The sequence below is a fragment of the Heloderma suspectum genome, chromosome 7 (assembly GCF_057233095.1).
Source record: "Heloderma suspectum isolate Gila_16-S chromosome 7, 16-S_ref, whole genome shotgun sequence".
Classification (NCBI taxonomy): Eukaryota; Metazoa; Chordata; class Lepidosauria; order Squamata; family Helodermatidae; genus Heloderma; species Heloderma suspectum.
In genome coordinates, this window is record NC_139464.1 from 112,240,744 (window position 1) to 112,253,404 (window position 12,661).

General features: G+C 42.8%; 1 protein-coding gene across 4 annotated transcripts in view; it reads right to left on the reverse strand.

Annotated features, from left to right (window-relative positions):
• Window positions 1-10,626: 10,626 nt before the first annotated feature.
• UPF2 (UPF2 regulator of nonsense mediated mRNA decay) overlaps window positions 10,627-12,661 on the reverse strand; it is a 60,123-nt gene continuing 58,088 nt past the window's right edge. For all 4 annotated transcript variants that reach the window (XM_084811554.1, XM_084811552.1, XM_084811549.1 and 1 more), the window contains one exon: window positions 10,627-11,899. In XM_084811554.1, coding sequence (XP_084667680.1) covers window positions 11,890-11,899 — 10 coding nt within the window. In that variant the 3' untranslated portion in view covers window positions 10,627-11,889. The remainder of the gene's footprint in view (window positions 11,900-12,661) is intronic.

A 12,661-nucleotide genomic window follows, 5' to 3' on the forward strand; every position in this document is an offset into this window, starting at 1 on the left:
GACATAGCAGTGGGCAATAGGGAAAGATGGAGATACAACTATAGTTAGATGCAGGAAAAAGAGGCTTTTCTTTGTTCAACCAAGTGCCTATTTGACCTGTTTAGAGCTGCCTTTAATTATGTGTTCACACACAATTTTCCCTCCTAGGATCGCTCATCCTCGCTCCTTTGATGAAAAACTGGTCTAACACAAACATAAAAGACTTCCTTCATCAATAATACGAAGGTATATAGAATCTTGTCTGTAGAAAACAGAACAGAATATTCTAGTTCATACTGAAATACCCAGCTTTCTGGACGTGCAAGATCTTCCTGAGACACTTCTGTGTGTTTTTAGTCTCTCAGGTGACATCCAGAACACAAGTGCCTTAGTCCCAGAAGGCATCCTTGCTTGCACTGCACTCTCAACCTCTTGTCATGTTTCATATTGTCGATTTGATTCAGTTTCATGGAAATCAATTAAAATCATTGTGAAGACTTTGCTGTTTGCTGTTTTCATGTTATATGTAAAATGTAAAATTGTATTGCAATTAAAACCCAGTTTCAATCTACATTCTTCTGATCCTCTTTTTCCCCTAGAAGTTTTTCCTACTTTTAGTGTGTGTGTGTGTGTGTGTATATATATATATATCAATTACTTTCAGTACACCAAAAGCAGAAATGTGTAAAGATCCATGAAACTAATGGGCTTAAGTGTGTTCAAAACTGTGTCGGACTGTAGCCAGCGTGTATCACAGTGTCCCTCACTGGGAAAGACAACCCACTATTGGCAAGGTCAACACACGCAAAGAACACATACAAGTAATCCTTGAGGCAGTCAAGAAAAATATATCACAACATTAAACTATAGCCTATTCACTATTTAGGAACTCAGTGTTCCCATACAGGTACAATGATTGGGCATGTACTGGTGCTGCAGGCAGAAGAACGAAGGACTAAATAAAACTTTGGAATACATTTGCTAAACAAATTATCATTCCTCACTCCCATACATGTGCCACAACATCCAAACCCCAACCAGAATTCAACTGCAAGTATGCACTGTTGAAGAATGCCACAGTTTTGCTGTATCGTGAGGCCAGATCAGGGGGAGGCCAGAGGTAATGGGAAGGAGATGAGACACAGAATCGCCTCTGGGAGGAATTAATTCAGCAGTTCAACACATACCTGCTGTTCTTCTCCACCCTAATCCCCTGAATTAAAACAAAAAACCCAACACCTTTTTGAGCAAGCAGTACGGGAGAGGATAGCAAAGCGCCTCTGTTCAGATTTCCTGGACAACATACAGCAGGAACCTACTCAAAAGGAAGAAAAATCAGTCAGTTTGTGGAACCAGTAAGCTGGCGAGAGATATAGGTACTCCTGTAGGATAATCACATATAGTCTGAAATACAGATCCTGTATTCTTGGTTACTTCCGTGGGAGGAAGGAAATCTTTGGATGCAACCGTATGTATGTTCATGGGCATACACATAATATTTCTGTAATATTTCTTATGTACTTAAGAAATTTTAAATCAGTCTGTGAGTACTGAACATTACGTGGTAAGCAGCGTTTAGCGAACCATTCAGAACTGAAGATGGCAGGGCATATGGAAGCAGATAGCTATGCTGGGCATAGATGTAGAATGGACCGGCAGCAGAATGAAATCGATCAACTGAGAGAGTAATTTTATTCAGCAATTTTTGCATTCTTCACAGTCATTGACTCTTCCATTTTCTTTCTATCTGAAACATGCCCAGTCTGGAGATAACACTGGAAGAAATCTAATGATGCCTCCCTACAAATGAACTTGGATGCTCTTCTAAATGTTTTTATGATTCTTAAGGGCTAGAAAATGCTTTATGAATTTGGTAAGATAACATTAAGTTAATGACTTTAGGAGTAGATTTTTCCCCTGAACAAGCCTAGAATGTGGATGCCTGCCCCCAAACCAGTTTTCCAGTAAATTAATTAAACATTATGCCCAATCTCATCTCCAAAAGAAAACCTTATTCCAGGTATAAATTGGAATAAATTTGGAAAGGTAACACCGAGCAGCCTTTTCTTTTTGGATGTACTTGTGCAGTGAATTAACCAGGACGTGTCCCTGTGGTCCTTAATGGATGTGAATACAATCCTAGAATGTCAGTAGATGCCATTTTGATTCAAGACGAACAGGCCAATTAGTTATACAAAACCAGGATTTGGGCAGGGAGAGGGTGGGGAGAAAGGACCTTTCTTAATTTTTTAAATTCATAACAAAGATGCTAAGGAACAAATTCAGCTTGAAGGTGGTTTGAAATACAAAACCTGGCATTTCAGAAGCTTCTGGGGAGCTATGTATGTTCTGCTGCTCAGTGAATTTTTGGTAAAACGCTAAGAACGACAAGCTTCTTCAGCGGCACATTAACCATAAAAGCTAAATAAAACTGGAAGAGCAGAAAAGAGAGCTAGCTGATAATTAGTCACTGGCTAGCCTGCGTTGTCTCAGAGTGCAGGTGGGGGAGCTGAATATTTCATACCTGCAGCAGCAAACACCAGCACCCCAGTTTATATCTACTGGGCTTCTCTGCCAGGCCCAGCATCAAAGGCAGGCCTGGTGGGGCACTTGCGGAGAGCCCACCCCACAGCAGGGGCCCACTGACAAGAGCCCCCAGAGTTGCTCCTTCTCTTCACCATTGCAACCTGCCTATTCACCTGCCCCTCACTCTGGCCCAGACAACGGGAGAGGTAAGGAGGAGGATCGGTAGATGCCACTGCCTGTTTACTCCCTGGCTCTCTGCCTGCCAAGCAAGCAAGTGGTAGCAATGCTGAGGAAAAGGATGAGGAACAAAAGGAGCAGGTGATGATGGCAATGAGAAGGCAGACTCACTGAGGGCGGGGGCCCATTGAGGGTGTCTTGCCCAATGCCCCTCAAAAACCTGGAGCCAGCACTGCTCCCTGCAGAAATGTTTTTACGCAGGGTGACACGTTTGTCATTAGAAACTGCCCTTTCTAGGCACAAAGAGTTAAGCAAATGCCCATTTTGCCTGCATACTTGTGACGCTGCTACACAAATTTCCTCAGACCCCTCCAAGCACAACCCTCTAAGGCAGCCTTCTCCAAGTGGGTGTCCTCCAAATGTGTGAAGACTACAACTCCTATCAGCCCTAGCCAGCATGGGGATTGTGGGAGTTATAATAAAATATAAATACAATAAATGGTGTAGTCCAGCATAACTGCAAGGCATCAGCAATAGCCCGAGACAGTTGTTGATTAGTAGAACTCTGCAGTAGGTGTTTGTTTCAGGATGAATAACTTTCAGACGGGAACAGGCTCATAGAGGAATAACTATGATGACTGGATGAAAAACTCTCAGGTTCAAGGGGAAATGGCTAAGAGCAGTACCAGTGGCAAAGGTGGACTGGTGTCTCCTGAATCTTTGAAGAGTTTTGTTGAGGAGAGAATTTTGGCAGATGGAGGCTTTCCAGCTGAGGTGAAAAAACTGCACCTGCTCACTCTCTTCTAGTCAACTCTGAAAGGCACAGGAGCCCTCCACTCTTCTGCAAAAGCATTTCAGAAACCGATTTCCCACTTTTGGAGGGAGACAGCTAAAGGAGCAGCAAATTACCCTGCAACTTTCTCTTGGCAATAGCCACTTACAGGGATATAATTCCAGAAAACTATAAGGAAAATGGAGGCAGGAGTGGTTATTTTAGTGAGCACTGTACCCTCACAGGCCACTCTTAAAAGTGGTTGCCCTTAGTTCTGATTTGGTTTTGCCCCCCGTGTTCACCCGTTCCACAGTAGTTTACTACTACCAATTGTCTAAGTCAGCCTTCCACACCCTGGTGCCCTCTGGATCTTTTGGACAACAACTCCAATAAGCCCCAGCCAGCCTGGCCTCTGGTTAGGGACCTTTACTTCACTTTTGAATAAAGAAAGGAGGCAAGATGGTAAAACAGGAGTGTTAAAGAACAGTAACACTGGCTGGAAAAGAATAGGAAGATGTGAGGGAAAGTGTCCTTGATTTATGTGTCCCCATTTTATTATTGTGACTTTCCATCAGGGGGATGAAAACGTGGCAGAGAGTGCAGAACCTTAGGGACTGCTGCATAGTTCCAAGGCGGGAGAAAGAGATGAAAGGCTCAAAGAATTGTAAAGAAGCTACTTCCAAGGTTGCCTTATATAGTGCAGTCCTTCCTCAGCTCTAAGAAGTCTAACACCACACAAATCTTGCTTGGTTATCATTTCCCCAACAACACTGCCCCTTGGTGGTTAGGTGCAGACACATCTCAGCAAAAGAGCTGTATTTGATTTGCGTCTTGTTGCATCTATTTGCAATGGCATCTGACCCTCTAAATTGCAGGAAGATGTGAACTTTTACACTTCCAGATTGTGACTGGATTTATAATTTGGCACAGGGAAAGAAAGAGATGCCATTACAACCCATTATGGTATCTACGTCACACTGTCTCAATACAAAAAACACGAGCCAATGTTGCAGTATGATTTCCCTGCAAGTCTGGCAAATGGAGCCTGGAAAGAACCGTCTGTGCTGTCTTAAGGGGCACAGCTCTTGGCCACATCTTTTCCCATAGAGTAACCAAAACTCAGTTCTGGAGGTGGGGGGATTACTCCCTACCAAAAATTACATAGGCTTTAACTTATCTCAGTACAAAACTTATTTAAACAGGAACCATTGTCAGTTTATGTTTCCTGCTTGTCTTATGCTGCAACTGTCTATGCTGTTTTAAGGAGTTTGGTAACGGTTTCTACCATAGAGTAACTAAAACTCACTTCTGAGTCATCAGCATAAGCAGCTTCAGGTAGATACAAGGCAGACATTGTAGGGGAGGGATGACATGTTTGCTCCAGCTCTTGCATCTGTAGTGTCAAAGCGAGCCTCTGACCAAATTATGTAAAGACATGACTGATGCTCTGCATGTTCCAGCTCATGCAAAAACACATTCATAGAGGAACTTTATACTGGCACAAATGACTCAAGGTTAATGCCAATCTGGGGAGAAAAAAGGATGGACAAGAACTTTGTTTTTCAAGACTGTTTAAAAATATAGGGTAGTAGCATTGCCAACTTTTTTTACTGGACACTGTGGTCATGCCCTAACAGCAACTTGAGGTGTAGATATTAGCAGGCAATGTTTACCTCCACACTGAGAAAAACTTATATTAAGCTGCTGATTTCTGCATGGAGGCACTGTTAAAGGCACAAGAACATGCCAAGATTTTTTTCTTTCTGATTACTTAGCAACCCTATGGGAGTGACTCAAGTTAGTGATTTTAAAACTTCATTTCTTTATGATTTTCAACTTTTGAGAATTTAACGCTGAAGCATTATTATAAGCTACATTCTGAAAAAAAACCCCTGAAATTACAGTAGACAAAGTTCCATTCAGCGATACATCTGGAGGCACCAGGTTGGAGAAGGTTGAATTAGAGCAAACTTTGGCTCATGGATATTCAGTTATGTGATTGTTCAAGATGGAGCAAACTCTAAACTGCTCTAGGAAGCCTATATCCAATGCACATGCCCACCATCTTGGATGTCTTTCTCTATTCCCACTAGGCCCAGAAAAGGAAATTCCTGACCCAACTAGGGTAGGTACAGAGGAGGAAGCAACAGGGGAAGGATACCACAGCAATGTAGCCTTTATGTCTAAAGTGGAAATTCTAAGGTTGCCACTGTATTTTTGAACTGCAAGTAATACGAACAACTCACCAGTCTGTAAACTTGTGTGCTTATGTACAAGTATTGGTTGTCTGTCTGTGCAAATGTATTTACACGCATGAGGGTCAAGTGATTCATGTCCTCCCATCCCTCTTGTATGATTCAAACACTAGAGACTCAATGGGGAGGCTGAAACCTACAGGAAGAATTATTGTGAAGGATTCTCACAGGGCAATATGTTACTAACACAACTTTTAAAAGACAAGTTAGGAACTATGATATATCAAGTATGGTACCAGAAAATACAAACAGTTGGTGCGTTTGCTGCTGCAGAGGCCCCTGAGGAGCTGGCAATCCTAGTTGCATCCCCACACCAAGGCAAAGGATTCATTCAGTTCAAAGATTTGTTCCAGTAATATTTTTGCTGCTATGAGAAATGTATAATCGCTGGCAGTACAAAATCTTCCATGGACTTACAGATCTGGGTCTTTGGCTATACACCACAGTGATCCTTGGGGTCCCCTAACAAAAACAAAGTCCCCACCTATGCACCTCACTCATGCAAACATGTGTGGGACTACCCCTCACTTGTACACATATTCCGCTCTCTGGCATATTAGCAGCATCTTGGAGTTGCAAGCAGGTAGGCACAGAACTGTTTGAGTAATGGAAACTGTATTGACATTACCCCGCTCACAATCACTTATGACAAGGAACAGTCACCTCTTGGCAAGTTTTCATTGTCTTCTGGCAAAGCTTGTGAATACATCATCCACTTGGGATCAGAAGTATGTTTAGACGGAACCGGAAGGAGGTTAGCTTTTGATCATTTCTCAGAACTTGGTTAATTGTAAAAGCTGTCCACATGGAGGAGGGAAGTGATTTTAAAAAATGTTTACTGTTGTCCATAATGTATGCTATTCTCCATCAGAACATGAAGCACATTTAAGAACAGGGCCTAATATTGGTTACAGTATGCACATTATCCACATAAGAATTACCTCCAATGTTTGAAGTTGCTAACTATTTATACGAGGTTGCCTGTCCAGAAAACGTCCCCATATTTCTGTTTTGGATCACCACTTTTAAAAGGTGTACAAAACGTGAAGTGAACATAAATTATCCACAGTATAAATTTAAACCCATTTAACTGTCATAGGCTGTGAGAGCTGGACTATAAGGAAGGCTGAGCGACGAAGAATTGATGCTTTCAAACTGTGGTGCTGGAGAAGACTCTTACGAGTCCCCTGGACTGCAAGGAGGTCAAATCAGTCCATCCTAAAGGAAATCAACCCTGAGTGCTCATTGGAAGGACAGATACTGAAGCTGAAGCTCAAATATTTTGGCCACCTAATGCGAAAACTCTCTGGAAAAGACCCTGATGCTGGGAAAGACTGAGGGCAAAAGGAGAAGGGGATGGCAGAGGATGAGATGGCTAGATAGCATCACCGATGCAATGAATATGAACTTGACCACACTCCGGGAGAGAGCGGAGGACAGGAAGGCCTGGCGAGCTATGGTCCATGGGGGTCACGAAGAGTCGGACACAACTGAACGACTGAACAACAACAAACTGTCATAGCTCCAAAGCAAATCCTGGAAACTCCACTTCTCCAATAGGGAGTAGTGGCTTTGAACACAGAATTTGTAGCTCCAACACAAAGACTTCTCAGACTTCTTCTTTTAGAGAAGCTACAAGTTAACATTTGGGTGAAAAGGTGCCCTGGAATTAGGTATGCAACTTTTCTCCTTTTTATGGGCATAGTATCATCATAGATATTAACAGTACCCTCAGTTGTTCCTCATGCTGCCCAAACAGCACCATCCATGCACAAGAGGGAGGTATCAGCAGATTCGGAGGAGCCCCGAGTTGCAGAAGTACAATGAAAACTTTTTAAAAGTCTTGGGGGAACTTCCCAAGAACCAGCCAATGGGGACTGAACTTACTCAGTGGGCACAGAATGCTGGTTGGGTGGGACACAAAACTAAAAAAGAGTAAGGTAGCGTGTCTGGAACCCTGAATAGAAGCATGTCACACTGGAACGTTTTGTTGCAGCTGCACTAGTATATATGTAATAGCTTGTTACTGAATGCAACGTCAAACCCAATTCTTGCAGTATATCAGGGGTGAGCAAAACATGGGCTGCATGCACCCCCTGGCCTTTTCTTGTAGTGGTGGCAACCAGATTTGCTCCTGAAATCTGGCAGCATGGCAGCAAAAAAGCTGATTTTTTCCTGCTTTGGAGGAACACAAGTAGTTGTTTGCAACCAAAATTATGCAGTGCAGTAGCAAAAAAGGGCTTTTTAGTCCTTGTTCTAAAGGAAAATCAAGTCCTTTTTTGCTGCTGCATGAGTTTGACAATGGGGTACCTGCAAGGGGGATGGGTGCAGTCCCTGGTGAGTACTGGGGAAAAACTGGCCCCCGGACATTGCCAATCCCTGCAGAATATCCTTCCTCCTAAAAGGGGTGCTCTTGTTCAGCAGTCCAGCCAGCCATTACCTTCAAGCAGGGCATTCTTCTCCACCTTTCCATTTTTCTTATCCAGGTATCATTCTGCATTCCATGGCTTTTGAGCATGCTCAGATATTCACTGTGTTACCATGTGTGTGCCCCTGTGTGTTTCCCCCTTGTTTTTTAAATCGTAATTTAGCAAAACTCAGGGTTCTCCTGTGCATACTGATACCTCCCCTCTTGTTTCTAAGCGGCCCCATTTTGGCTACAATGCTGGCAGCACTCACCAGTGGAGTTTGCTATTAGGAGATATGATTCTTAGATAGAACTTTAAAGGATCTTACACTTTTGCAAGAACTTTTCTTAAAGGTGACCTTTGCCAAGCATATGAATATGTTATCTGGATTCAGAAATCTCTTGAGCACAGCAGTCAAAGCAGCCACTTCGAAGCCTTTTGACATTTCCATGACATGAGGAACGTACACTTGGAAAAACCCATTGCAGCTTCTCTGGGTCTCAGCCTGCACTATACTTCTGTCAACTGGAAATGGGCCATGTCTGAACTTGGCCTCAGTAATGACTTCACAGAACATTTCATTCAAAATGTGACTCTGGGGAAGGACAATGGAGAGGCTAATCATGAAAAGCAAGCCAAGCAGTAACTGCTGCCAAAGTGAAGTTCAACCAGGCTGAGTTAGAAGAAAGTCTTGCACGTTATGATTGGTTAGCTGCCCAGCTGGCTTAAACAAGAGGAATAATTTATCCCGCAAATATCAGTTGTGCCAATTAAACGCCACCTGCTTTTAATAGAAACCTGGTCGAAAATATGTAGAATCATAAACACCCATCACTTCCCTTTGGGCTTGTACAGGAAAGGAACTCAGAGGCCTGCCTGCTGATGAGGGAGCCAGCTGGCGAGAATAGAACACTAGCACCAGCTATGTGTGATAGTCATGTCAGATATTGGGGGAAGGGGAGGAGGGTTCGGTCCAAAGGAGGCCTATCCTATTCTGCACAAGCATAAAATATGGTATTAGACACAGAATTCCACTTGCTGAAAATCTCAGATCTCATTTTACAACAAAGGCAACTTTCTAATCCTTGCAGCCGCAAATGAATACACCAAAACTAACGTGACTGTGGCAAACACAAGCAGAATCGTAGAACAGAGCCAGAGAGTTGGAAGGGATTTTCACATGCCCATGAAATGGAGAATGGGATGTCTAACAGTAAAAAGGAATGACAGGTGAATGGCACTGAGCCCTCCCCGCTGCTTCCCCTTTCCTATCAGTCTGTAGTTCCAGCCACAAGGGCACATCTTTTAACCCTCACATTCACAGAACACAACTGAGCACATTGCTTAAGCCTCACAGAACAGTTTGCCCAGATTTTCAGGGTTCCCATACGGAGCTCCCTTATCCAGCGGACGACCACTAGCCCATCTAAGCCTGCACTGTCTATTCTGACTGGCAGCAGTTCTCCAAGGTCTCCGGGCAGAGATTTTTCCCAGCTTTGGCACATGAGCAACTTTAACTGGAGATGGCACAGGTTGAACCTGAGACTGCTGCATGCAAGGCCCATACTCTACCCCTGAGCTATGGTCACCCCTCACAGCTCAGGGGTTGAGCATGGGCTTTGCACACAGAAGGTCCCAGATTCAACCTGTGCCATCTCCAGTTAAAAGCAGCAGATAAGCAGATGATGGAGATCTATCTGCCTGTCACCCCAGATAACTGCTGCCAGTCAGATTATATTGGGCTAGATGGACAACAATAACCTGATAAGGCAGCTTCTTCTATTCTGCCCATTTCCCCCCTTTTTCTCCGCATCCATGAGGGTCAGAAGTGGGAAAAAATAGGATTTTTTTTCCAAAGCTACCAAATCCTGCACTTGTCATAGTATGCTTGTCACTAGATAAGGAGTTTCTAAGCTTGTATATAATCCAAGAATATTCAGCTCCAGCTGGTGCTTGTCACACATTACCTTTGGGAAGATTTCCTGAATTATAAATATAGGCATGTACCTTCAGCTAAATGTTTTGTAGGGACTCTCTGAATTCAAAGGAAGGTAAGTCAACGCATGAATACCACCCATGCTTGTTCCCACTGCTGCAAAGCCAAAGATGTTCTAACGAAGAAAGCAGCATCAGAAATCAAAATATAGTGCAATGTGACAACCAGGGACAGAAATAAATTACTGCATAACTCTCAAATCCATCAGGGTTCAAATTTCCCTTATCGCCTCAGGTCACCAAACAGCTTTCTCGGAGGAATCCTCCCTTGATGGAATAAAGCCAAAGTTGCATCCCCACCTTTGAAAGTGGCCTGTTGCCACAGGAAGCATTCCCTCCATACCCCTCTAAGATGGCAACCAGGGAGGGGGCAGCTTTAGCCCAGGAATCCACTGCTGAACAGCTTGCTTTACCCTGTTTCAAGGAGATGAAACATCCATTTCTTGCAGAAAAATATTTTATGATAAACCTCATCACAAAAGCCCCAGTCCTAAAATGGGAGACAGAGACAAAGAACAATTCTAAATTACAACACTTTATTGCAGCATCGGCAAAGATCAGATTTCTGAAGCTGGTGAAGATCGGGCGGCATTTCTGTGTGTGTACGTATGCAAGTGTGAAATGCTACAAGTTGTACAAGTCTTGTTTAAAATTCTACATGCAGAACTCAACAGTGGTAAAAAGAATTTTAAAATAGTTAGGAAAAAAAATTAGTAGCATACAGATGTGCTCTTTAACTGAATGTACTATATCTACTTGAAAGCAAACCAAAAAAAATCCCCCACAACTATACTAACAAACAAGATTGTCAGAAACTGACCAAGAAATCTTATTTCCATTTAGAAAAATAAAAATTCTACTTGTTGCCAACTAATTTTTTTTCTTTTTTCATATGTAGACACAGAGGCTTATCAACCCATGAAAGTCAACAGAACATTCAGCTCCGCTTCTTGGCATCTGTCTGTCATGCTGACTGGCACATTTTGGTTTTCAATGATGCTTTAACGAGCTCCTCCATATCCCTGTTCTTAGGCTGGTGTCAGGCTGTTCTAAGCAACTTTGGGCCAATGCTCTCTACCTTCCCATCTACTTTGACCTGTAGATCATCCTACCTCCTTGGATCTGGTTCCTTCCTCACCCTCTCTCCCACTCCCACCTTGGAGAGCAGGGTTTCCTCCTTAGAACAAAAGCCTTTTTCTTATGGACTATCTTGTGTTTTGGTAAGTCAGTTGCTGTTTTGCTTATCCTGTGTGTTGGGGTTTACTATATGATTATTACCTCTTGCTCTCCCACTTCTCTAACGCAGATCTGGAGCACCCCAAATGAATATTCTCCTGACACGCCACGCTCAATTCAGAGAAAATGCCACACTTACTAGGTTTGATTTCCCCCATACTTAGCCATCAAAACCGTCTCTGTTCCAGCATAATCCATCTTATTTAAGTTGCTCTTTGTTGTAACTGAACTGCTCACTGGTAAAGTTAACCATCTCATTTATTTACTTCCATTCTCATGAGAAGATTAACCCTCACATGGTTCCATAACAAGATGCTTTTTGTTTGTTTGGTAGGCCATGACTGGAAGCTTCTGCTATTTCTGTTTTTAGTGGAGGCTGGTGTATCTGCCCTGTGGCCCCAGCCTGTCCCAGTTTTCGATTCTGAACTCTCTAGACTGACATGCTCAGATGTGTCCGCTGCTCTCGTTTAATTGCTGGAGGACTCCACTAATCCACAACATTGGAGATACAGGACCTAATGAAATGACGCTTGCTGCTGGATCAACGTCTCCTAACAAAGAGAACAAAGAGAAAACATATTAACAATCAAGAACAACAACCACGTGACTGTGTGGTGACAAATGCAGCCAAGTGGGCCAGTCAATATTTGCAAGCTGGATATTTCAAAGACACCTACTGATCCCATCTCCTGCCAAGCATGAAATTTAATTCTGTAGTTCAATTATAATCAAGTTGATTATATGCTGCAATTCTACATGAACACAGAAGTAGCACAAAATGTGTTTTGGCTTCAGAGTTTAGGTTCCTGAGAATCCTAGCTTAATTTTCTAAAATATGTTTCTAGCCCTTATGGCTGCAAAGATATACTCGAAAAAGGGGTAGTGTCTGGTTAAGGTCTCAGAAGCCCAAGGTGCAGCCAACTGAGATTTCAAGTGGTCGGGGTGGGGCCTCACTCTTTGCTTCTCTCCATGACTTACAGATACAGAATAAATTATGCATATTAGCATAATTCACAGCGGTGAAAGAATAAAGCTTCTTAGTGCAAAATGTTTATTAATTTATTTATAGCACAGAGTAGTCACAGCCCAGATCATAGTAAAAGAGTTTCAGTGCAAGATTGTCAAAGGACGAGGATCTAAAGAGCTTCTTAGGTGTGTGCAACCTGACTTCTCTATAGTTTTTGTTCAGCTTCCATTTGAGCCTTCAGGAAACATTTATGAAGTGTGGAGGGGATAGCATTTACCCTCTTTAAAACAAAACTGCAGAGCTTTGTTATGTATAGTCTTTCCTAGTCTGCAGACTTCGCCAATTC